Source organism: Cydia fagiglandana, chromosome 1 (genome assembly GCF_963556715.1).
Source record: "Cydia fagiglandana chromosome 1, ilCydFagi1.1, whole genome shotgun sequence".
Taxonomy (NCBI): domain Eukaryota; kingdom Metazoa; phylum Arthropoda; class Insecta; order Lepidoptera; family Tortricidae; genus Cydia; species Cydia fagiglandana.
In genome coordinates, this window is record NC_085932.1 from 16,951,010 (window position 1) to 16,978,713 (window position 27,704).

Here is a 27,704-nt window from a genome sequence, read left to right on the forward strand (position 1 = left end):
AAGACAATCCCTCGCCAAACCTATCTTAATCATCAGTGCATCCTGTGCCCATCAAATTAGGTGCCTATTAGAGTACCTAACCAAATAGAACGGAGATTTAATAATACAAAGTTTCATTTTTTTATTATTTATTATTTTGTTTAATTTTGTTGTATATAGCATACAATTTTCATAATTTAATTTTACGTGCGAATCAATCTCTTGCATCTCGGTATATAGCAGCGTTATACATAGTCTTACGGTGACATATTTCTGAATTCTGGAGTAAAAACAGAGAGAGAGAAAAACTTTACCTCTGGCCATTGACCAAAACTACTTATAGTAAAGTACAGTTGTCACGTCGTCTTTTGTAAAGAGGTACCTACGTATAATCTTTATACATACACTCAGTTATAATCAGAGCTCGGATAGGGTGAGCTATTTGCCTTATATATGACATAAGACATGTCAAATTATAAGGCAAATAGCTCACCCTATCCGAGCTCTGGTTATAATACCTAAACATCATTTTTTTAGTAACTACGTTGAATTTTGTAAATGGATAACAATGAGATTTACCTACTTCTAAACCATTAATAATATTTCATACTGTAGTCCGTTTTTTTAGCATTAGAAAGAATTTCGCAGAAGTAAACGTGTGGTTCCAAATCCGGCACTTTTAGCGGTAATAATTTGAAGTAAATTATATGTATTTGCCATCCTACATTAGATAATTCAATAATTATTATCAATTAAAGAGCCTGATAAAAACTGCTCGCTTGCTTCTGTGGTGTTCTTTCTAATGCTAAAAAAAAGAACAATATATAATACTAGCTATCGCTCGCGGTTTCTCCCGCGTCGAGTGGAATTCATTAATGGCATGGCAGCACTCCTAAACAAACCATTCTCCTATTTCACCCTTATTTAGGGTATGATTTCTGGATTGCAACATTTTCTATATAATATTTACAACGCTCAGTTTTGACTAATTTCATCTAGGTATTTACCTACACTTTTTTCCACAACCAAACAAAATTTAAAACATAAAAATCCACATAGGACGGTCTTTATTTTGTTATGCGCAATAATTTGTATTAAATATTATAAGCATGCGCTTAAGAAACAGCGATTTCATTGTCCATACATACAAAAATATACTCTTTGTATAAAAATATATACCTATATATATATACCTACGTACATTCATAAAAAATCCTGATTTAGGTTTAGATACTATTACGAAACGTAACTGTAAATAAACATTAACAGTAAATATACACACATAAATAATAAATATATTGTATCACAATACCTACACTGTGTACTTATCATGTCATAAAATTAGATTTTTAATTAGATGACAAAACGCACATCCTTAAAGATATTTGGTCATGTTGGCAATGTATACCTAGAAAAGTCTGTAGCGATTTTGATAGCCCACGCAGTGCAAGTGTTATTTATACGTCATAATTTCATATAAGATTGACGTTGAAAATAACTCTTGCACAGCGTGGGCTATAAAACTCGCTTGGTAAATTAATATAGAGATAGCTCTATCTTAATTTACAAGATTTATTAAATATACGAATACAATTTTTCGGAGCTTATCTAAATACAAAAATAACCATCTGTAAACTACTTATAGAAATAAACTAAAAGTGGCGGCTTATGTGGATCAACTTTTTCTTGTCACTAGTTGCCCGTAATGCTTACATCTGCGGAGTGACTTTTTAAAATAGATAAGTAAATACCGGTTACGACCCCCGGAAGAAAAATATTTTTCTGGAATTTTTTATATTTATAGTGTTCCTTTTTAAGACACAGATATTATTCTTAATTTGTAGGTACGCGCATTTCCTAAGCCACCAACGTGGACTCTCGGCTGGTTCGAACGATAATTCATAATAATAACAAATTACACCGGCGGCACCCTAGGTTAGGTTTTTTATAATGTGTTTATATTTTTGTAATGTTTTGTAAGTGTTTTTATATTTTACTTTTATACTCACATTGTAAAATCCTAACCTAAGACCCTAATTGAATAAAGGAAACAAATTAATATCCATCTAATTATTCTGCATTTCATCTCTCATAATAGTAATTATTCGACCGCAATGAGAATGGGATTCGAAACTAACGCTTTTTTATCATTATAAAATAATAATTTACTTATTGTAAATGGACATATTGTCAGATGGATACATTATTAATTTATACACGATGTTTTAATTTAAATTGTGTGTTATATTTTATTAAGAGACATATGAGTGATTAATTATGGATTAGATATGTTTTTTTAAAGCCCATTCTAGCTTTTGTGTTTTACTTAATTAATGTAAAAACTATATACATTATACCTAGATTTAGAATGATATTGTACTTATTTTGCTGCGTACTCTATCATTTACAATGTTATTCCATGTATATCTTCAAAAACGACTTATATTATGTGTTACATCCCATTCTTATCATGATTTAATACTTAATATTTACCTACAAATTATCACTAATGATGTATTATTTATCATTAATCAAATGAGTAATTTTGTCAATAATAAGATTACACCTAACTGTATAAAAATAATTGTTACATATCTTACAAGCATAATTATGTTTGCTATGATATATATTATTATATATGTATGCTATGAAAAATTCTCGATTATTATAAAGAGGTTCTATATTATGTCTGATATCGAGCCTCTTAAGATAATAAAGTATACCGATGTAGTTTCAGTCAAAATAATCATACTATGAAATCACTTGTAAATTGAAAAGACTTTTCACTGAAAACAATACACGTTTTAATTTGATTACTGTTTTTATTTTAAAATCCAGACAAAATAATAGTATTTATTTATATGGAGTAAAATCTAGATGTTGAGAGTAATATCGATGTAAGTAATATTTTGTCGATAAAATATTTTGGTACATCACTTTAGTATTCGTGCACCGAGTTAGTACGGGTATGCTTACAATACAAGTGTAACTAGATTATCAACGACATCCGTATACCTAACCCACTGTAATCTCTTCGGGAAGAGAAGAGTCGTGGAATGTAGGTATTGGGCTCCATACATTCCACGACTCTTTTCGCACAGACTCTATAACCTATCTACCTCAAAATTGTATCAAGAATAAAAAAAATCCTCGTTTAGGCCTCTTTTACGAGTCCATGAGGTTAAATATTTATATATGTACTTTACTTACCAGACGCAAAATAAATTTCTATTTAAAGCAGCTGAGCTTGTATAATTTTTGTTCGAATCATGCTCATATTCGCTATTACGTATTTTAGGTATTGGCTATATTTTAACCTAGAGATCTATAAAAAGGTCTCCTGTTCCATTCTAATTTGAACTTTATGTTGACAAAATCAAAATTTCATTTTGCTTGGCAAGGTTTGACGTATGGGCATACCAAGCCAAATGCCAAGCAAAATGAAATTTTGATTTTGTCAACATAAAGTTCAAGGTTAAGTATTGGGTGGGTAGAGAGGTCTCTACATACCTTCTTTCAGGAATTTCACTATCTAACTCAAAATTTGATGGAAATAATGTGTTTGAGGTAGGTAGATAAACATTAAATATTATATTCTGTTCTTTCCTTAACCCTTGTTAAATGCTTTATACAAGTCACAAATAAATAGAGAAGAAAAGGGTAGACATATCTATTATACGTACCTATGTTAACTTATTAAATGGTAACATTTAGTCAGCTGGACACTCTTTATCGCTTGTAACTTCATTACCTCCCTTGCACCCTATCGCTTCCCGAGGCGCACAAAATGTCTTTCAATCAGTCTTCGAGACTAGACCGAGAACCGGGATTGAGTGACAATACTGACAATCACATTCAGCATCAAAATCGTCAATTTTATCACAGATTGTTCAGCTTCATCTCTGCTTCATCCTTTTTTTCGCTGATGATGGCGCCATCCGCCGGGCGCGCGTACTTGTGGCGCGGCACGCAGCACGTGGCCAGCGCCACCAGCACCAGCAGCAGCAGCGCGGCGCACGCGCACACGGTCGCGCCCCAGTCCAAGGTGGCGCGCGCGTACACCAGCTCCTCTATGATGCTTACTTCAGTTTGCACGCTCTGCTCCACCCAAAATATCGGGAAGAGCATTTTTGGCACTTTCTCGTATAACCTGTAATTAAACATTATGGCTTTTTAGCACAGCTGCTAATAAGTTTTATAATGATGTTAATTTATCTCAGCTATCTAAAAATGAAATGATGAACACCTGTTAAATATAAATTGATGATGACTTTTCTGTGCTCTCTTCCACCCCATCTCAATTTATATTTGTATTATTGATACTTAAATTAACACTTACGCAATATTAGGATTCGGTTCAATTAGAATATTCAGCTGGAACCTGGCGGCAACCTCGAGTGGCACACCAAGTTTCTGAAACATAAATATATCTATTTTTTTATGGTTGAAGATGTAATCTGCAACCAAGATCCGATATAGGTATGCTCACCCAGCAGCCAGTATAGCATATCTGAGAAGGATCACGAAAGCAGCAATCGCAATGTTACGACCCCTCTCTCAAGAATAAACGACGATGTTAAAATTTTAGAAACCATGGCAATATTTGGTAATGCAACAATAATGTTGATAGTGTACTGACCGGCTCCACAGAGAAGTAGAAGGAGTGTTTGTCCTCGTCGGGCTGCAAGCCGGAGACGGCGGCAGCGAGCGCCGGGTCGGCGTGCAGGAAGTGAGGCAGCGAGATGAACGAGGGCGAGCCGTAGCGGCACGCCGACACGTTCATCACTCCGCCCCACGAGCAGTCGCCGTTGCAGAAGCACGTGTTGTGGTGAGAGGACGTTGCTGAAACCATCATGCATTTATGCTATGAAGCCCAAAAGTAAAGAACGAAGGATTTCCTAGTTATACACCACCACCATCAATATTAGCCATGGGCGTAGACAGGTAGAATCAGGAGGGAGTTCAAATTTTACATACAATGTATGTCTCTCTGCCCCTCCTTAAGGCCACCGGTGATATGAATTTGCCGTTCCCTAGTTCACTGGCTGCATGGCTACGCCCTTTTGTCAATAGCCATTCTACCATGGGTCGAGCTAGTCTACCGTCCAATCTGCCGCGAGGATCAGTTTAATTTTTTGGTATACACTATTATAAAAATAGGTGAATACGGATTGTCGACTAGCGCAAATTTTCACGTTCCTAATTTGTTTTTTTTTTCAGACCCTGACCTAACCTTCTACCTCCTGAATAATGTTCTTCTACCTATTGAAGAATGTTGGAACAAGATGTGTTTTGAGAACCTCACAGTTATCGAAGCTCTCCGGCGCGACGGAATAGCGGTGATAGGGGAGACCTCCGAACTCTCCGCTGAGCTTGTGCGTGAGCTGTATGGAACGGCACAGGTCCGGCACGAACACCGTCACCGTCGAGCGCTCCGTCAGGTCCCGGGGCAGGAACTCGCCCGCGCTCCCCCTCAGCTGGAATAATTTTGATCACATTAAAGCACTATGACCCTTGTGTATTATAATTTGACTAGCTCGTGAAGTTTCGAAGAAGCCTTTCTTAATCCTAGCTCTGTTACACAAGATGCACAGATTAGTGCCTAATAAATTGGCTAGCGGAGCAATACTCGTAGTTATGTAGACCAGGTACCTACGTTACGTTTTAGCTCAATGAAGTTTACGCCACAACTAACTACCTGCTTCATGATATACATATGCAGTTTGTATCTTGACTGTTATGAATCTTATTTTGTGTCCCTTTACATGATTTGTACCTAAAAGTAGATATGCGATTTAAGCTGACAATACCTAAAGTTGCAAACCCCTTAACTCTGTTAATCCGATTTTATGCTCTCCACGGTTGAACGCCCGATTGAAATGGCAATGTTTTTTTTTTTCATAGCAATGGCTTCCCACACAATTTTTTAAATATTTTAAGTAAGTATACGAGATTAAGCTCATTATAGTAATAACGTGTGAAAATCGTGAAAGTGTAAATCAGTACGATGAAACCTTCATCTCCTTCAGATCTTATTATGACTCTTGATATGAGTAGTAGATACCTTGGCGCACTCCTCAGTGTAGTACGGCAGATAGTCCTGGTAGTTCCACCGCAGCACCTGACCTGGTAGAGTGCCGCTCTCCACCCCTGTGGACACTTCCATGTAGCCGTCGGTCGTGATTGAGTTATTCCTCTGAAAACAACACGATAGACGGCGATATGTTGTTACTAAAGATCGTTTAAGGAGTACTCGTAATATTCGAGCAATATTATCGGAAATCTGTTACTTGATTATATTGATAATAATCCTAGCATCTTACTTAATAAATAGTCATATGTATGTGTACAATTCTAGACTCATAAACCCCCTATAGGTCCTGTGAAAATTGTTCCCCTATTCGAAGCGTGTCTACCGGCATTGCGTGTGTATCTCCTTGAGTCTAATGTTGCTTAACAATTAAAACAATCATAAGTACAAAACGCTAGCTATTACTAAGTATCTAAGGCCCACTTGCACCATTCCACCAACCTGGGATTAAGCGGTTAAACCGTTAACCTAGTGTCAAATTGTACTGGTAACCATGTTTAACGCCAGGTTTAACCGGTTAACCTCGGGTTAGTGGAGTGGTGAAAGTGGGCCTAGAGAAAAACACATACATACTTCGTAGAACAGTCCAAATCTGTCGACAGGCGGGGCGCCGCCGGTCGCGCTGGCCGGCAAGGTCTTGGCCACGTCCAGCAGCGCGTCCTCGTAGCCCTCGAATAGGAGTTCCCGAGCCGGCTTCGACACCACCATGTGCTGCCCGAACATGGCCAGCGACATGGAGAGCATCTTCTGCTCTAAGAAGCCCCAGCCTCGAGCGCTGTAGATCGCTGACTGGAATTGGAAAGGACCGGTAAGCTACCTTAACACATTCAGGGCCAAGAACCCGACTGTCGGGTACACTGTTCGTAGCGACTACGCGCTACATACGGCGAAATCGTGGCTACGCGCTATGAGCGTAGCACTTAGTGGTAAGAAGTCTGTTTTCCCAATTAATAAAAAAAAAGCTTTATTATTGAACGTTTATTACTTGATTAGACCAGTAATTTATATTATAAAGCAGGGGTGAGCACTGAGCATTTGAGCAATGCATCAGCGGAGTTGAAAGCCACATGCAACTTTTTGAAATTCAAATAATTACCTATTATTTATATTTCGTTTACGTGTTTACTGGTTGGTAGGAATATTGTAAACAATATTACACGTTACACAATACACACGTTACGTGTTATGTTATGTTTCGTATTTGTGCCTGACCCAGGGGAACAAAACTTACAATCTGAAAGGTCTTGGTAATTGCTCACTAATAACATAGAAAGCTTTCCGTTCAAAGGCTGCTCATGTATAGAAAGCGAAGATGAGCTGAAGGCTAGTCGCTCGTTATCCTTTTACGTAACGTCATAGCGGGATTACGCGAGAATGTTAACGATATGCAGTCCGCTTGTTAGGTAAGGGTTACGCAATTGTACAGGATCAAAACTTTTTCTTTTCAGTAAAATACCTAATTCAATGTGTATATAAATATGTACGTATTAGGTACCTATACAAAAGTCGTTGACTTAAATAGCTTGTAACTAGACGGCAGTCCGAGTTTGAGTCCGGGAATATCCGTGGCATATAATTACAAATCGTTTGGAACTTATTAGCGGAATTCTTGTTTTCAACAAACACGTTGTTTATCTACCTACCTATTATATAATCTTTTATTTTTACATATAGTTACTCGTATCTTAAATAATTATAGATAATGATGAAGCAGTGAAAGTTATATAATAGTAACAACTCTTTTTAGCAAAATATACTACCTTACAATATACCTACCTACTTATAGATAGCTACATAGGTTATGAAGTGCTACGTCGTAGCATAAGTAAGGAGATTTCATATGTAGCGAAATACTTTACGAAACGCTTGAAACCATAGGTTTTATCCGGTCTTAGATGTTCATTTACAATAAGCAGGTCCAGCCCAGCTATGTTGTTGAGTAGAAGTTAGTTGTTCACTTACCGCAGCTATGATGTTGAGCATGGTGACGTTGTCGTCGAGGCTGCCGTTGCTGGAGGGGTGGAAGTGCCAGCTCCGCAGCGTGCGGTAGGCCACCGAGCCGTTGTTCACTTACCGCAGCTATGATGTTGAGCATGGTGATGTTGTCGTCGAGGCTGCCGTTGCTGGAGGGGTGGAAGTGCCAGCTCCGCAGCGTGCGGTAGGCCACCGAGCCGTTGTTCACTTACCGCAGCTATGATGTTAAGCATGGTGACGTTGTCGTCGAGGCTCCCGTTGCTGGAGGGGTGGAAGTGCCAGCTCCGCAGGGTGCGGTAGACCACCGAGCCGTTGTTCACTTACCCCAGCTATGATGTTGAGCATGGTGACGTTGTCGTCGAGGCTGCCGTTGCTGGAGGGGTGGAAGTGCCAGCTCCGCAGCGTGCGGTAGGCCACCGAGCCGTTGTTCACTTACCGCAGCTATGATGTTGAACATGGTGACATTGTCGTCGAGGCTGCCGTTGCTGGAGGGGTGGAAGTGCCAGCTCCGCAGCGTGCGGTAGGCCACCGAGCCGTTGTTCACTTACCGCAGCTATGATGTTGAGCATGGTGACGTTGTCGTCGAGGCTGCCGTTGCTGGAGGGGTGGAAGTGCCAGCTCCGCAGGGTGCGGTAGGCCACCGAGCCGTTGTTCACTTACCGCAGCTATGATGTTGAGCATGGTGACGTTGTCGTCGAGGCTGCCGTTGCTGGAGGGGTGGAAGTGCCAGCTCCGCAGCGTGCGGTAGGCCACCGAGCCGTTGTTCACTTACCGCAGCTATGATGTTGAGCATGGTGACGTTGTCGTCGAGGCTCTCGTTGCTGGAGGGGTGGAAGTGCCAGCTCCGCAGCGTGCGGTAGGCCACCGAGCCGTTGTTCACTTACCGCAGCTATGATGTTGAGCATGGTGACGTTGTCGTCGAGGCTGCCGTTGCTGGAGGGGTGGAAGTGCCAGCTCCGCAGCGTGCGGTAGGCCACCGAGCCGTTGTTCACGTGCCACGTCACGTTCACGTGCTGCCGGTGCTCTTTAAAGCGGTATGGACCTGGAAATAACAATTAGTACATATAAGCTTTACTCATTTTAACGCATAGAAATTATATTATGCAAACTTTCATTCCTAATCTCACCGCGTTAAGGGTAAAAAGGCGGTATATACCTAAATCAAAATTTCACTTTAAGGAAGAACTTGGGAAGAACATATGGCATAATTTTTGATACTTTGTTCGTGTCATTATTTAATACTTTTACTGTACGACGCACTTACCTAACTGCATCAAGTTGGGCTTTTCCTCCGGGAAATTCTCCGAATTGGTCCAGTTGAAGAGGTAGACGTCCATGAAGAGTGGCACAGACGGCGCCTCCCACTCGCGGAACGATCGAGACCCTGGCACCAGGGCCACTTGCTGAAACCAAATAGAATCACTTCAATAGTATGCCATGTAGACTTTATTTTAATGTGTTTAGAAGACAGACCTTACTAACAACAGTAACAACCTATATAGAGCAATTTATCGTCGTGGTGTAGAGTATTTTTCGAGGCTAGACGTCTGTGATTACGGGGGGAGCCGAGGTCCAATTGTTATAGGCATAACGGGATTGACCTGACAAATATGCATATTAAATTATAGTTAACGAAACATTGCACCGATTGGTCATAAAACTTTATCTATGAATGCAAAAGGACAAAAGAGGTGTGAAGTGCTTTGCCGCACGTCCCGTCGTCCCATCCATATAGGGGAATAACTAAGTTATGCACTTGTGTTTCTGAGATAATATCGACACGTTATTAAATATCAAATATCAAATATCAACATTTATTCAGCAAATAGGCCACAAGGGCACTTTTACACGTCAACATTGAATTTACATAAAAGCAAAAATAATAACATCAACAATTTTATAAAATAAAACTAACAATTCAATCTAACGTATTACAATTACTAAGAGATGTATATGGTCTCTTAATGTCGAATTACATACAAAATACAGATAAAAAACACACACAAAAAAATCTATTAGGTAAATGAACCCTTTTTTTGACAAAAATTTATTTATTTTGAAATCTTTTATTTTTTTTAAATAATAGACTACAAATTGAAAAGTTGCAATACCTACTAGTAAAATTAGAAATTGAAATGTAGAAAAATAACTGGGATCAAGATTGTTTAGCTCAAGTATAACATACTTATAAGAAACGTCGTTAAAATTATGGTGGAATAAAGAAACTCACATACAAACATGAACGCTGAAAACAATACACTCTTTTTTTGGCAGTCGTGTCAGGGGTGCGAAGCTCCTGACTTCGGCCAAACTCGGCTCCGCTCGGCTCAGCATTGCTCCGAGCAATTATTAGGGTTGGCACCACTTGACTTCCTTTTGCGTGCACGACCACAGATAAGATAATCACTTGAATTTTGACAACCCTAATTGGCCGAAAGGGATAGTGCCATGTATTAGAAAGGGATAGCATGATTCGACCCTGAACCGCTGTCAAACTTCGGTTTTGTAGGAAGCTTCCTTTCTGTACGGTAGTACTATTATTTATTCTGTGGTCGTGTAATAATGTCTAATCAATGAGAGAAAACATTGCGACAGAACAAGAGAATGGTAGAACTAAGCTAAATATATGTAGGCAGAGAGTCCCTCTAATTTACACAAAGACGCATCACTCGCAGCAAGTTATCATCACAGTGTGTTTACTTCTATTTATTCTAATGACAACAACAAATATTTAAAGTGTATAACACCAATCAACTTTTTATCAGAGGCCACTTGGTGGATCGAAATTGACAGAAAGCATCAATTAACGACCGTGCGCATGACCGCCAATTGCGCAAATCATCAATCAATCATCAATATGATTGGACAATGGACATCTGGTTGGTTGGATCAACAGATCGTTTGACCCAACCAACAGGCTTATCCCGGTTTTATTAAACAAATTGAAGTCAAGGTGCCGTGTGAGTGCGATTATTAATTCGCACTTTTGACCGAGTACCTACTACTTACTTAATTGCTACAAGTGCATTCTTTAACAAACGTGTAGGTGACATTTTGTTTTGTTTTGTTTTAACTGGAGAGCAACGGTACAATTTGAAAATTATCTGTTCAGGAGACATGTTAGATATACTTACTTACTTTATACATACTTCACCTAGGTATTTAATTATTATAACCACAGAGTGGTAAGCACGCAAAGGTTTGTACCTAATGACTCGTTAAATTTAATATTTTGAACGGATTTAAATAACTGATCGAGTCACGCTCTGAGCTAATTTTGGTGGACTACGAAAATTTTAAGAGAAAGGGTTTTGAGTTTAGCAGTCTATCCTACGTGTGTTTGGGTAGGTAATAGACTCGAATACCTACGCCTACTACTTTGGTGGCCTGGTACTCTGACCACCACCGAGGAGTCCAAACGCCCGAATCAATTAATAAAGATACATAGCATCAGGAATGCCAAACTAACAAGAGGCTATAGGGTTTTCGTTTATTTCGTTTCGTTATCTCTTTTTATGGGGACATCCCTCAGTCTATTACATCTTTGCAAGAATGTTTACGAAGTGTCAGTAAAATGTGTGTAGGTACATGGTCGCTAGGTACTTGCTCGCTATTACGCGTAGCGTGCTAAGCGCTAACCTTGCCCGTGTCTTTTATTTATTACCTCCCCAGATTCAAGGTACCCATTACTTAATATTGGACACGGCTGGCGTGTCCTCTAGGGATCCAACATGGTCCTTGAAGGCTGGAAAGGTCAGCAATTGAGCTAATGAATTATTTCAACAGGACAGATGGACTGTACGAAGTTCAGTGGGATACGAACCCTGTACCTATTATTGAGATAAGAGCGATAAGACGTTGATTTGACCTTTAGGCGAGTAGTTACTTAATCTGCATAATCTGGTAAATAGTGCGCCTACTTTGTAAAGTAGACCAATGTTAGTCGACGATTAATAAATAACCTTTAAGCTGAAATACTTTGAGAGGCTCTTGGGAATAGGTAATTGTTGATGAGGTTCAATTGCAATTCAACCCTCTAAGGGTCTCTAACTAGTAAAAAAACCTTTAAGAGCTTGTTATACTTAAATAGGTAACCAATTTTACCAATGCTTGCTTGAATCGCTTGTGAAGGGCAATATGGAAATGAACCACGTGACCCATCAAGTTAATAGCACTTCGTTAGCCACGTGTGGAGATTAGAACGGCTTGCAGGGCTTCCCTCATGCGCCCTTGAATAACACGCGGCGAAGTTTTGGCCGTTTTCGTATATTTTAATACGTTAGTATTATTTGATGTCATTATCATGTTCATGAATAATTTGTTAAAACGCAACAGTCAAAGTAAGAAGCATTGATTGTAAACGATTATAATCGCAATAAAATTAGCGAATTAGCATTCCTTCCGCTGATAAAGAACGGGTGCCTATACATACGATGCGCTTCCTAGACTATTTAACTTTATCTACCCTATTATATAAAGAGAGCCCCAGGAGAACGAGACCGGAATGCCAGCGGCGAGGAGTACTAAGATACTCACACGGCTAGCGCTCAAACCTCCCAAAACTTTGTTTCACGTGTACTCATTCGCATCAGCGCAAACTCGAAGGCCCGGTCCCGGCCCCAGCAGAGCACAGAAGACAGCAGCAGCAGGCCGCGGAGCCAAGACGCCGATCGCTTACGCTCCGTAGCGATCGAAACGCAACTGTCACTGTTCCACTAATATGGAAGAGTGATAGAGAGACATAATGCGTTGTCGAAGTGATAGCGATTGTAACCTTGGCTAGTCCGGCAGTTTCTACTGTAACATGTAACTCACTCGCGCCACCACGGAGTCGAAGACCCGGCCCCAGGTGAGCGAGATGGCGATGCCGGCGGCAGCGAGCAGCGCGCACACGACCGCGAACACGCAACGCCAGCGCGGCGTGCGCCCGCGCATCGCTCACGCCTCGCCTCCTGAAATATTGACATAACTAATTGAATAAAAATAAGAAATAAAAAATATCCTGTAATAGGTACCTACTATATTTTATCCTATGATATAATATGCGGCATGTCCCAAAACAGAAAATATACCTACATTTTTATTAATTTTCATTATTAGTTTTAGTTCGAAAGATGGCAGTAAATTTAATGTGATTAAAATTATGACAATAACCCTCTATACATCAAGGGTCTGCTAGGTTTCTTGGTAGAGAGTATAACCTAACTCTCTATACAATCTATCTATTCCCTTTGCTATGCAAAAGAACAATAATTATCATTAAAGATGTCGGATGATTCCAAAAATCACCCGTAATTCCATCGTGTTAGAGTCTGTTTTCGGACTCGACATTGTGAAATCTGAAGTACCTATTCGGAATTACCCGCATGCAGAATTAAGTATTAGCATTCGGTTCAGAGCGTTCTTTAAATTATCTTTAAATCCTAATTAATGTTGTTTTTAATTTATCCATGTTGTAATGATGTGATGTTGCTGTTATACAGCAAATTTCAATATTTGTGATTTTTTTAATTACTTAGTTACTTTATATCTCTAATATGGCAATTAATCTCATTAATTTAAATATTTAACCCTGTTTTATCGTCAGGATTCCAATATACTACTGTGAAAGTTGCAATCGTGAACACTTGTTGTTTACCTGACAACGAGATAATATGTTATGTATGGCTCATGATTTTAGCAATCGATGTAGGTTATCTACCTACATAATGTAATCTATTTATCTTGTAAGAATATACTGTATAACGAGTGTCCGGAATTACCTCGAAAACTACGGGAATTTTACTAAACCTGTAAGTCCATTTTTTATACTAGCCTAAGGTGGTTTTCTTTTGTCCATTATTTACTGGTCGCACTGTTAAGTATTAATTAACTTAGAAATAGGATAAAGTGTTTTTACGACAAATATCGTACCTACTACTAAAAACAATGTGGCTCTTATACGCACTTGTCCGGTTTTTTATTCATAACTACTATTCTACTGTGTACAATAATAGAAATAACTAAAACCGGGCAAGTGCGAGTCGGACTCGCGCACGAAGGGTTCCGTACCATAAAGCAAAAAAAAACGGAAAAAAATGCAAAAAGAAAACGGTCACCCATCCAAGTACTGACCACGCCCGACGTTGCTTAACTTTGGTCAAAAATCACGTTTGCTGTATGGGAGCCCCACTTAAATCTTTATTTTATTCTGTTTTTAGTATCTGTTGTTATAGCGGCAACAGAACTACATCATCTGTGAAAATTTCAACTGTCTAGCTATCACGGTTCGTAAGATACAGCCTGGTGACAGACAGACGGACAGACGGACGGACGGACGGATGGACAGCGAAGTTTTAGTAATAGGGTCCCGTTTTACCCTTTGGGTACGGAACCCTAAAAATGACATATTTTTCACGACAAAAAAAAATGAATCAGATGATTTATTCAAGCCGTCGGCAGCATACATAGGTACCTACATAGATGCTGTAGATGTAGTTGCTAGTTGGCCGGTAGCAATATACTAATATTTATTTAAGCTAAGTATTTATTAGTAGGTACCTAATATAATTAACTGATGTACTTTACAAACATTATCTAAAGAAAGGCTTCTTCACTTTACTTACCTACTCTCAAACTCTCAATACAGCACATAGCCTACTCATTAGTACCTACTCATGTCGAAAGCTAAGGTCAATGTAAACAAGAAAAATAAATATACTAGGTAATTAGATAATACGAACTGTTTTAAATTCGTGTCAGTTACCTATAATTACTACATAGGTACTTGATTATTTTTCTGATAAGGTTCTCGCAAAATATTTGTCTCCAATAATAATTCACGGCTAATTATCTAATTGCTTGGAATTAAGATTGAAGGTGGAGAATATTGGTATGGTGTCCCAGAGCTAGTTTGTTATTTAGCCAATAAAAAAATACAATATAAAATGCGTTTATTTTCAGACAACAACCAATAAATGAACACAATACACTCTTTTTGTTTGGGCAGTCGTGTAAAAATAAAACCTCCGACGAAAACCGGGTCTGAGAAGTAAACAATCTTAGTGATTTAGATTGGATTCATAAAAAAACAAATTTAACAATGTATTTTTTATGTGAAACGTGAGTGAAATCTCTTTAAAAAATCCGTAGGGGTCGGATCAAAAACTGTAATTAAGTCCGACTCACGCTTGACTGTACATTTCTAATAGGTTTTCCTGTCATCTATAGGTATAGACCTATTTTATGTATTTTTTCAAAATTTTAGACCTAGCAGTTTCGGAGATAAAGGGGGGGAATGGTCATTTTTTGGCTATTTTCTTGAATAACTTCTAAACTGTTTATTAGAAAATTATAAAAAATATATATTTGAGATCCTTACAATAAGCTCTTTCATTTGATATATAACATGATATACTTTAAAAAAAAATATTTTTTAATTTTTTCATTTACCCAAAAGTGGCCCCCATGTTTAAAATTCATTTGTTTACGTTACATGTCCGTATTTGGGTCACAAACTTACATATGTGTACCAAATTTCAACTTGATTGGTCCACCCAACTAACATTAGGCGCTAAATTTAAGGGTTAGAAGAGATTTATATAAGCGCCTATTTACTCTTTAGGTGTTGTTAGTACTCTAAAAATAGGAGTTATAGCCGGCTATAACCCCGTTTTAACCCCGGATTGGGCACAAATTTTATCACCATAAGATTTATAACAGTGCTACAGTAGGGTTAGCGGATAAAAAAAGAGACATAAGAGCGGTATAGTGGAGCTACAATAGTGTTAATTAATTCTTTAGGAGCTAGATGGGTTGCATATAGGTGACTACAAACTGTTGTAGTAGAAGAGCGCTAAAGTAGTGTTGTAATAGCGTTGATTACGTACTTAGGATTTAAAAGGGTGCCAAATAAGCGAATACTAACTATTTGAGTAGTAGTGTAGGGCCATATAGATGATACTTTCAGCTTTAGATGGTATATTAGCATTTAAAGTCAATATTTGTAACACTCAAGAAGGTAATTGCACATATTTTCCTTAGCCCTATCTGCTTTGGTTGCAGATGTTTCCATTTTGTATTATTATTCGTAAGCTTGCTCTGTGACAGCTTGAAGTGAAATGTAATGGCGGATAATTAAAAGCAAATAATTATTTTAGTTCACTGATGCAGGAGTTATCTGCGGATTTATGATGGCGAAATTAATTACACTGTCAAAAACTATATGTATTACTAACAAAATTTTAATGGGCCTCTGATCCTTTGCATATTTATCTGAATATAATATTTTTTTATTTGTGGTCCACCGTATTTAATTATCGAAAAATTACTCAATATACGTGAAGTCCGGTTTTAAATATAACAATACTAACATTAAGTCAATATTGAGTAAAAGTATCGATTTTTATGAAGTATTTACGTTCTAATTAATAGTTTTTGTTTTGCTTATTGATTCATCGGTCATCTTAACATGGCGCTATAGGCTTAGGTTCTAAGTAAGACTCTAATAACAGTATAAGATGTACTAAGGTATTGAATAACGCTCGTCTGCGACTACATGATCGATAACGGTGACTCATAACTTCTCTTTTCGACTGTAAGTGATACAAGAGAGTTAAGTAGCGATTATGATACACGGAGCTATAAAAGACTTTTTATCGCCTGTTTAGAACCTTAAGTGAAAATTGCAGCTACTTATTACTCATATAGATATTAAGGTGGTAGAATTCACTTTGAGCTATAACACTAGCGGCTTAAGATGCATTATAGCGGCCAAAACGGCTACTGTGGATGTTAAAGCTATACATGGACCTCTTAAAGACCTTGATGTCACCAGAGCCTGAAGCTTAGAATATGTAGCTATTCTACAGCCGTTCTATGTCTTAAGGTGATAAAATAAGTGCTAAGTGTCGCTTAATTGTTTGTTGGGCAGTAGTTCCGGAGAAAATTGGCTGTGACAGACAGACAGACAGACGCACGAGTGATCCTATAAGGGTTCCGTTTTTTCCTTTTGAGGTACGGAACCCTAAAAACCAGCAAATAAGCAAGGAATGCAAGGATTGCCTATATATTATGCGTTCTTCGATATATCGAATGTAATTACCTAGTTAAATTACTGCTTACTAAGTTGTATCTGAACTCAACTCATATTACGAGCGACTAACCACATATTACTTACACTAGGTACCTACACCTACTGAAGTGTATCGTCATTACGAGGTCAAGAAGATGCGATAAGTTCTAAGTCTTAATTTAATATGCAACATGATTACAAATATAAGTCAGTGACTTTGTAACATAGCACTACAAGATTGAACGGACTATGACACCTTATCTATAGGTATTTTATTATTATGTGTTAACTTATTGTTAACTTTAAGGATTAATATCTCAAGATTTTATCCTATTACCCGTAGTAATGCCTAGATAAATGATCCAACCTATTTGCATTGCAGAAGTTTAGTACCTAATGTAATGTATTTAGGTAGGTATAAGTACGTTTTTTTTTTCATGAGCCGTTGTAAGTATAATAAACACAAAACCCAACTTAGCCCATTATTCTTAACCCAAATTAGACCAATAAATTAATTTATATATTATTAGAAGTATTAGAACAAATATTTTCTTTTTCAGTTTATAATTTATTTATTCTTTACAGATAAGTAAATATATGTACCTATGTAAATATACACGAGTATAATAATCATACCGGCGCATCAAATTACATTAGATACCAATTTACCAGCTATCGAAGCAAATAAAATAATACTTATCGAAAATACAACTTCTTCCCAGCGTCATTATAAGGTTGCTCTGCTATTGTTTTGGTTTTAGCTTTATGAGGAAACATGGAAAGTTATTTCGCAAAATAACGAAACCCAGGAAAAATACGTTAGGTACCTACCGTAAAAGAATAAAACTTTGCCTATCGCGCCAAGGTTCAGTAAAAAGGAAATAACTTAAAGGTAGTTACAGATACACTTTCTGAAGAAACCAACCAACTTATTTGTACTTACCTGTTAGATTTTTTTTAAGTTTACACCAATAGCGGCATGCCAAAAATGTTTATTTAGGTATGGCGAAGTTTATTGGCTTGCTGTTTCTTTAGAATTTCTAGAATAAAGGCTCAAATGTCTCTTAAAATAGGCAAACCGATGGGAATCGAGTTCTATGGACGCTATGGACTGGTTTACACACAACATAGTGCTACGTAAGGCTTTCTAATTTATTTATATGATTAGCTAGGTAACTGGACTGATTAACGGCAAAAGCTTATGTTATAGGTAATTTTTAAGACGAAACAGGAGCAGAGTTTTAAATATTTTAAAATAAAAAAATATACCTACAAGAATTTTATTTCTCGTTTAAAGATATAATTTTAAGATTTATTAAATCAAACTAATTTATAGCCACTCGTGTACCTCTGCTTATATTTACCACGATTATTGTGCTGTTGACTTTAATAATACATAAAGATACTCATATTTTTAATTAATTAGTATACAAATCATGAATGGCGACAACAATGTAAAGTGTTTCTGTTTACTAGAAGTAACCGTGATTCACGAGCACGTGTCGGATCGACGCGGGCGCATATCGTGTCGTGTTTGTGTCGCTTTCGTCCAAGGGCAACACGTGTCATTGTCAACTGTCTTAATTTGTTACGTCATTATTGTCCGTTCGATAATCAATATCGAGGTATTCGTTAATTCTTTGCTTGGGGCTTCGAGTAACACCGGCTTCCGACACGTCGGAAGCTTGGGGTAGATGTAATTTTTTATTTATTTCAAGAACAAAGAGAATTTAAAATTAATTCTAAATTCTCCTTGCTATGAAGATAAACACCCAGCCTATTTCCCTTCAAATAAACTGATTTTTTATTCAGTTCATCGTGAGTCATACTGCTTCATTATTATTTATTACATTATCAGTTGCGATAATAGGTTACACCCTTACACCCATTACTTCGAAAAGTTTAGAACACTTATGTAAGTTAAGTAAGCACTGGACAGTAATTGAAAATGATAATTTTTCTACTATCCTATATCACAGAGGAACTGTCCTCCTCTTCCCAGATAAAATCCCTTTGAACGGCTTTGTCATTCGAATTAATACTTAGCGCAAATAACTGAGTATAGTCGAGTCGCCGTTCTACGATATGAAAGACGGCGTTTCGTGAACCAAACATTTCCTTTGGCAGGATTGGTCCTTCGAACCCAAGGATTGATTTAAGAAGTGGAGCTGGAGCCACCAAGATTATGTTAATTTTTAGAGGGGTGGGGGGGCTCAACTCTATCTTGACATCTACATCAGTAAGCTAAGGCTAAATTTGTTATCGCTTTCGTATCAACCGGGGGTGCCGAATTCATTCATGGTAACACATTGACACCAATCCGTAAAGTAAAAACATATGTATATATAACAAAAAAATATTTTTTTTTCTAATTCCTCTTCACGCTTAAACTGCTGAATCGATTTAGTTGAAATTTGGTAGGTATAGGGGTAGTTTTAGTCCGGGGAGAGGACCAATAATAATTTTTATCCCAAAAATCATCCCCTAATCCATCACCTCAAGGGTGTAAAGTATTCTAGCAGAAGCAAACTATAAGTAAGTATAGGTAGAAAGTAGAAACACACGCAACGCAACCGATAAAAAATCTTGCCAACCGCGACTTAATACTGAGCATTCTTCTTGGATATTCTGGTAGGCAAGTGAACACACCGAACACACGGTAAGGTAATCGGTAAGTGATACCAACCAAATACTTTTTCATATCTCATGCTCTGAAAGTGGGTCGTTGTTGTTCTAAAAGGTGCGCAGAAAGTGATACGTTTATGCTCTAGTGCAGAAAAGTGGTGTACTCCTCTGCGTCCCCGTCCCACGAACAACTGAATGGAAACAAAATAGAGAAATAGTGTCTTTATTTCCTCGCCTGGAACAATTGGTAATTGTTTAATTTTACTAAATCCCACGTTGATCCTTTTTTTTATAAAAAAAAAATGATGTAAGTAAATTGTTAAAAACAAATTATTCTTGATTTCTTTCGTTGAATTCTATTTACTCGATTTCATAAGGCGGGAACCAAAAGGAATACACCAAAAATATTTTTTAAACCTTACACTTGCGTAAATGAGCAAAGGCAGAATCTTATACAGCCACAGTTAAACGTTTGTACGATATTAAATTGGTTTTTAAAGTTATTTAGCACTATATTCATGAAAATAAAATAAAAAACAAGATAAAAATATCTTATATTATTAATTAAATTGTTATTTTATATATTCAATACTTTTATTATTTTATTACGTGGTGCGGTGCACCAAGGTCGCGGTGCGGTCCGGTAGTGTGTTGCGGCTATTAGAACGAAAAAGTAAAAAATTAAAAAGTAAGAGGCAAATCCCGCTGATTTTCATACTATAATGAACAAATAATTTTAAAATTACTGCAGTTTGTTAAAATATGTGTGTTTTTGTAAATATTGCAACCTAAATTATTTTTGCTAGGGGTTATTAATCGTCACACAAGTAAAGTCTCCGATTGCAAGTAAGTCCTAAGGAAATAAAATAATGGCCGTAGGTCTATTAGGTACTTCAATTACTGATTTTGCGAAATTGCCTTGTCTTGTTTGGTTTCCTCGCATTCGATATGAAAAGTAGAGTGTTTAACTCGGGTGAAAAGCACCATTTCTGTCTCGGACTATTGGCGCTCTCACTGCGTTCGAGCGCCAAACTACCTCGACAGAAATGGGTGCCTTTCAACCCTTGGTTAACAATCTACTATTGTCGTCGGTCGCTTACATGTACAATAAATTTGCCCTGTCTATTTGTGCCATCAAATATGTTCCTAAATGATATGCCAGGCCCACGTCGCGAGTTGACGAGTCCATCGTGAAGTCTCATAACTCAAAGCGAAGCGGATGTTTCAATTCCGTTAAACAGAATCATAAAAGGTTAATCACATGAGAGGATCCTTATTGAAAAATGGTCCCAATTAAGATCCAGAGAGATATTTCTCACATTACTTTGATTTCTTCCTTTGCACAATTAAATTGCTGAGTTTTTTTCTGAGCTCTTGTAAACATGCGTAGGCCGTAGGACACGCTTTGGTGGCACTTCAGTCTGTGCAGAGTTAGCTTCGTCTCTATCAACGATCGAATTCATTACCTTACCTGATGCCTGGAAACAATCTTCGGCTAAACCATCAATGGTATAGAGAATAGGTAAATGCAAATTTTAATTTGACTCTTCACAACGGTCAGCGTAATAACAGAACAGAATTACTAATTATTTGAGAAAACTATTATATAATAAAAAAATCTTTGGCACTATTTTCAGCGGTACAGCACAGTGCAGAAGATGATTTAATTTAGATTGTTCTAAGGGTTAGAAGAAAGTAGGTACCTACCTACCTATACGACAATGCTACTTTCTCTAATTATTTCTTATCGGTTCGGTTTGTAAAATAATCCTCACGGGCTATCAGGTCGGTGCGGCCGCACTAGCCATTGTCCCGGCTCAAGTAGAAAATTACTGTATCCGCCTCGCAGCGTCTTATTTCACGACAGTTTGCTCCTTTTAGTGCCGCTCTGTGGCCTTAAATGGACGCTCTATGGACCGCGAGCCGTGCAGCAAGATTTGAAGAGGTTGAGAGACAAAGCATTAGGTACCTTAACTTAGGTACTTTTCAGAGAGTCGCGACAAGCACATCCTTCGACGTAAGCCTTATTTAGGGTTATGTGTTATAAACATGTTTTTGGTCTTGAAGTACAGACTCTCTCTCTTACTTATTTTGATTAGTAGGAGCGAGTTTTTTCCAGTGAGCCGGCCCAATTGAGCATACTCGTATGGGTTACTATGCCGTATCTTATCAAGTACAATATCCACATATTTAACAAAAAAACCGGCCAGGTGCGATATGGTTTAAATTTCAACTCGATATCTGAGCGGCTACCGCGAAAACCGAAATTTGCAAATTGCGGGGATCTTTCTCTTTTACGCTACGTCTTACGTAGGCGAACAACGCGCGAACGCGGCGCGGCGCGGCGCGGCGAAATCAATCCTTTGATGCCCATAGAAGTGTCCTACGTAAGCGATCTCGTTGCGAACGCGGTGCGGCGCGATTTGCACGCGAATGTCAGGCGGCGCGCCGCGCCGCGTTCGCGCGTTGTTCGCCTACGTAAGACGTAGCGTTACTCCAACGAAGGCGTAATTAGAGCGACAGAGACAAATCCCCGCAATTTGCGAACTACGATTTTCGCGGTTATAGCCCAGGGGGCCGATTTTTGAAATTCGACCGTCCGATTTCGTGTATTTCGTTCAATAATATCTCCACTACTAGGCATTTATATTCTACTAATAGAATTGAAAACGAGTGGTCAATACTACTAGATTCCCAATTTCTATCGCTTGTATTTCAAAAATTAGCATTTCACCGTTTTCCACCGATTTTCGAGTGACGAAAACGAACGATCGAAATTCAAAAATCGGCCCCCTGTTCAACTCCACGTGTTATCGAAATAAAAGTTCTTGACAGACAGACGAACGCACGGACGGACAACAAAGTGATCCTATTAAGGGTTCCATTTTTTTCGTTTTGAGGTACAGAATACCTTAATTAAAAGATTTTCACAGTGACTTAGGTTCAGACCAAAAAACTAGATCACCCAATCTCTTATTTCTGCTGTAACATGAACATATCACCAGCCTTTCTTAACCTCGTTCCAACCGAGTGTTCCACGACACTCGCCATTTTTTGCATTTTTTTGGTATCTGCCTTCGATGGGTGCAGAGAGGAATACTTACTGCTCCCATCAGATAAACTGTACGCAGTGACCCTTGAGCTACTTGTAATATAAAATACTCATAACTCTCATAAGTAGGTTTTTCTGCAGTTGCCAGACGAATCCTCGCATGGTGGACATTTGCTAGGGTTCCGAACACATTCCGCTCCACAAAAGGAAATAAGGGAACCCTATAACTCCGTAGGGAATTATAGCTTTCTTTTTAAGGTTCCGTACCCAAAGGGTAAAACGAGACCCTATTACTAAGACTTCGCTGTCCGTCCGTCCGTCCGTCTGTCACCGGGCTGTATCTCACGAACCGTGATAGCTATATAGACAGTTGAAATTTTCACAGATGATATTTCTGTTGCCGCTATAACAACAAATACTAAAAACAGAATAAAATAAAGATTTAAATGGGGCTCCCATACAACAAACGTGATTTTTGACCAAAGTTAAGCAACGTCGGGAGTGGTCAGTACTTGGATGGGTGACCGTTTTTTTTTGCTTTTTTTTTGCATTATGATACGGAACCCTTCGTGCGCGAGTCCGACTCGCACTTGCCCGGTTTTTATTTAATTAAGTATGTCACTAATTCATACGAACCAAGTAGGTACGATATAAGTAAAATATTTTTCTCAAACATGCAATGAAATATTGATGTTATGTTCCTTATAATAGGCTGCGAAGTATGACGTTTCAGGTGCGGCTAGGACAAAAGGTATTTAATGGAATTTCATACAAATCTTGCAGGCCTAGGCCGGCAAAGTCCTCTTTTTTAATTTTCATTTCACAGATATTTGTGACGCAGCATCGTGGCATTCATCCATAAAAAAAAACTAGAGGCAGTACTGGCTTTAAGTATGGTTCGTAATGACACTGCCACTACGCCTATAAAAAAAAAACAATGTTTGCTATAATTTGCAGTTTTATTTGTATAAAATCAACATGAACTTAATAAATAATACATTATTAACCAAATTTTATAATTTTAAATTATAAATTTAACTACACAAATAAAAACATTTAAACTATTTCATCTAAACGTCGCCAACGTTTTAACGTCGCTAACGTAAAAAGGTCTACTCAAACACGCGTAGTTATTTTTTTTTAATTGTGATGGAGGTAAAGGTAAAGTTGAAAAATTTTCATTCTGTTTTATTGGATTTATGGTGCGTTGTTGATTTTTTTACTTTAATATGAGTTCCGACGAAATAATGAAATTAATTGTAATCGTAGGTGTTGGAATTGGCAGCGTAAGCAGAATTAATTTTAAATAACTTGCTGCCTCCGCCGCCAAGTCAAAGACGAAGTATGTATATGGTTGCTTATGGCAATTTTATTATTTGATAAACTAAGAAAAATGGCTTACAGTTTATTAGAAACAGTTTTGTGGCATATTTTAAATGAATGTAACTACAAATTCGTCAACACTGTGGAAATTATACTTATTTACTCCATGCATAAAGCAACGATGTATGTGAAACATGATATCAATATGAAAGACTATGTAAACTTATGTGACGAAAACGACAGTCAGACGGATACAAGGCGAAAAATCAAAGATACATGAAAATATACGGGTAGTAAAAATACACGACTCGTGTAAAACATACGCGTGATAATGATATAGGTACGTGTTGGTTATATTTTGGATGTAGTTTACTTTTAGTTTTTTCTATAAATAAAACATGGGTTTCGTGGATTTTTTATTTTATTTATTTCATTACATGTTTGAGAAAAGCACTATACATACCTCGGCGGGAAATGGGGTTGCCCGCGCTCAGACCTATCCGGCCTCGCTTCGCTCGGCCGTCTATATGTCTTCGGCCGGCAACCCCTTTTGTCCCGGCCTCTGTAGTAATGTACTATTATTAAAGTTTGGTATACTACTACTTTTAAAATACAGACGATTATTTATACTAATTTAATATTTTTGTTTATTATGTTTAAAAATATTTAATTTGATTAATTTAATAGCTATTAGTTAAATACGTATTGAATAGTTAGGATATGTATAAAATTGATTTTCACGACAGGTCGTCCTGTAAGATTGCCTGGAATATCGTTATGGGAGGGTGATGAACATAAGTTTTTTTTAGACACACTACACAGTCAGCCAATAAATTGACTTTAACCGTAACTTAAGTACCTAGTGAATATACCTACATATATACAGGGTGGCTAAAAAATAACCGCATTCCCGGTGCCAGGGAGGTTTTGGGATTATACTGAGCAACTTTTACTATGGGAACAACAATGAAATCGCGCAAAAAAATTTGGCTGTTTCATACATTTAGGCTGGTCCATTTTCTATGGGAGGGAAAAGTTTTTTCGCGATTTCGGGGTTACTACCATAGTAAAAGTTGCTCAGTGTACCAAATCCCAAAACTTCCCTGGCAACGGGAATGCAGTTTTTTTGGCCACCGTGTATAGTAAAAACACATGTTTTTGCCACGTATGAAATTGGGAAGTAAGTACTTAGCTTAATTTACTTCTAAGGTTGTAATTGATTATTGAATTTATCGAATATGATTATATCTACGTAAGCACAAGTTATAATTAGCACACAATAGGGCGGAATTTTGTACCAGAATAATGTCTTATATTTGTACCATAAATTGAGTCCGCTAGACTACCTACGCTATTACCTACGCGTAAAATAAATATGCCAAATTTTTTTTTTAAGGTAAGTACCTTCCATACATTTTATTCTATTTTTTTTTCGCTTTAATTCATGTGGGTTGGTTGTGGGGTATCATTGGATAGGTTTTTCAAAACGAATATCAACAAACCTCCAACATACATTTTTTGATAAATTAAATATTTTTGCAAATAAGCACTCCGAAAAAAAATGTGTGTCACCCCTCCACTAATTAGTGTATGTGTTCAAAAGATATGAAAAAAATCGTAAAACAAAAATTTCGTTCGTGAATAAATATTTGTTTAGTATTAAATTATTAAATCAGCCGATATGATCGAAAAAAGAAATGTATTTGAGGCTAAAAAATACCCTCTAATACTCTAAATTAAAAATAAATCGCAAATATTAGCATCACGAATTTGGTATTCTTGCGTCCGCACCTGCATTTTATCTGTAATATCGTAGTTATGATAATATCGGTCATCGGCAAGAATCGGCGAGCCAAATTGGCCTTTGCGTCCACAGCACCTGATTTGATCAGGTAATATTTAAGCTCATATAATATGTTGTCACTATGTTGCGGACTCTTGAAAGTTTAGAAGTTGTGATAGTAACGAAAACAAGTTATCTTGGTTATCTTGTTGAAATTTCACGGACACATTATAAATTACCATTCATAAAGTACCTACCTATAATTACTTAATAACCGTTGTACATACAAGCAAAATCAGAAATCTCAGGTGCGTATGTGGATGTATAAATTTGCTAGTATCATGTATATTTTGATACATTATCAATGTGATTGGTTATCAGTTTATTATTATTATGTATTTGGTTTATTGTCTACGGCCCTTTATTTTACAAATTAAGTTTTAAGTTTCAATTAGATTAAGGACAACTATTATTCCTACATTGGCAATCCTAAAACATTCATTTGGATTTGATTTTGTTTGATATTTTACATTTAATATTTGCTTCGGGTTGGTGTGGTGAACACTTTTGTGTTTCACTCGGGGGCAAATTTTGTTTAACCCTCGTGCTTTGACATGCACCCTCGCAACGCTCTAGATTAAATTTTTCGAAAAACTCGCTACGCTCGTTGTTCCATTTTTGTATCTTTCGCTTGCTCAGGTATCAATATTAGCACGAGCGGTTAAATAATAACTTTGCCCCCTCGTAAAACAAATAACTATTTTTGTGGGTTCCGTGGCTCAGGGAGGAAGCGGGTAAATGTGCGCTGAAGCCGGACATCTGGCGTGGGGGCGCATAAGGTTACAACACGCGGGGTAACATTGTCATCCTATAAAATAAATACTTAAATTCGTGCGCTAACTAGTAGGTAAGTACCTACTACATAAGCACTCATGGACCTCACGGTAGAGTAAATACTTATTTTGTAAAAAAAAACCCTTGTACTAAAATATTTTTTATGCCTACCAAGAGCTGTTCTGGTTACAGGGCTCATTTAGGTAAGTAGGTACATAAAATAATACCTAAGTATAGGTAATGTTATATGTAGGTAATAGAAAGGCCCTTAATAGGTCCCTTATGCTATTTCTAAAAATCGCATTATATAAATTTAAGGTACTAGTAAACCCACTGTAGTACTGTCACTACCCAATTTTATCTATTGCTAATTGTACGTAGTAGTAAAAATATGAAAAATTTAACTCTGAAGTCATTTGTTTTTTTTTATCGGTTAACTTGTATACATAAGGTCTACGTCATATTTATAAGTCGTCTAAACAAAATAAAAAAATCCGGCCCCAATCTAATAAAACAGTTAATAACAGGCTATAAGTAAGTCGGACACAAATAAATAAAACAATTAAGATCTAATCATTAACAAACTAACCTCAGACAGTCGGACAACAAACACCACAACACTGATTTGTTTAACAAATCACACTATCACTAATGACCACTCATTTTAAAAGTTTATCTTATTATGTTTGGCGCGCATTCGGGTTCAGTGTTCGCACGGAAAATGCGCGTCTACATGCTTCAAAGGTTCAAACGATACTAACACTTATCAGTCTATGACCGTAACCCACGCGTGATAGATTAGCTACAAATGCTACAATGTACAGTCGCCATCATATATATCGGAGCGGCCGAGGTGATCAAAAACATCGGTACACGAACTCTAACGCCTTGACAATAGAGGCGTGTTCAGATACTTATTTGTGAACACCTTGGCCGCTCCGATGTTTCTGAAGGCGACTCTATACCTATTTACTAATGTAGCTGGCCGCGT

At 37.5% G+C, this 27,704-nt stretch overlaps 2 protein-coding genes across 2 annotated transcripts in view; both read right to left on the reverse strand.

The window, feature by feature from the left end:
• LOC134665842 (protein croquemort-like) overlaps positions 1-27,704 on the reverse strand; it is a 407,398-nt gene that overhangs the window by 344,897 nt on the left and 34,797 nt on the right. The window lies entirely within an intron of this gene.
• Positions 494-27,454, reverse strand: LOC134665089 (protein peste-like). The gene is made up of 10 exons (XM_063521907.1): positions 27,299-27,454; positions 12,860-12,988; positions 9,309-9,447; positions 8,929-9,086; positions 6,644-6,859; positions 6,044-6,175; positions 5,285-5,456; positions 4,619-4,821; positions 4,319-4,392; positions 494-4,129 (listed from the first exon to the last, which is right to left on the reverse strand). The coding sequence occupies exons 2-10, from the start codon at positions 12,977-12,979 to the stop codon at positions 3,859-3,861; spliced, it is 1,485 nt and encodes a 494-aa protein (XP_063377977.1). The 5' UTR covers positions 12,980-12,988; positions 27,299-27,454; the 3' UTR covers positions 494-3,858.

Bases quoted from the DNA above. Each gene is read 5' to 3' on its own strand.
- LOC134665089 (XM_063521907.1), bottom strand. From the start codon at position 12,979: ATGCGCGGGCGCACGCCGCGCTGGCGTTGCGTGTTCGCGGTCGTGTGC. The intron at 9,087-9,308 runs GTAAGTGCGTCG...TGTTATTTCCAG, and splicing joins GCCCAACTTGATGCAGTTAG to GTCCATACCGCTTTAAAGAG. The intron at 4,130-4,318 runs GTAAGTGTTAAT...GTTTAATTACAG, and splicing joins GAACCGAATCCTAATATTGC to GTTATACGAGAAAGTGCCAA.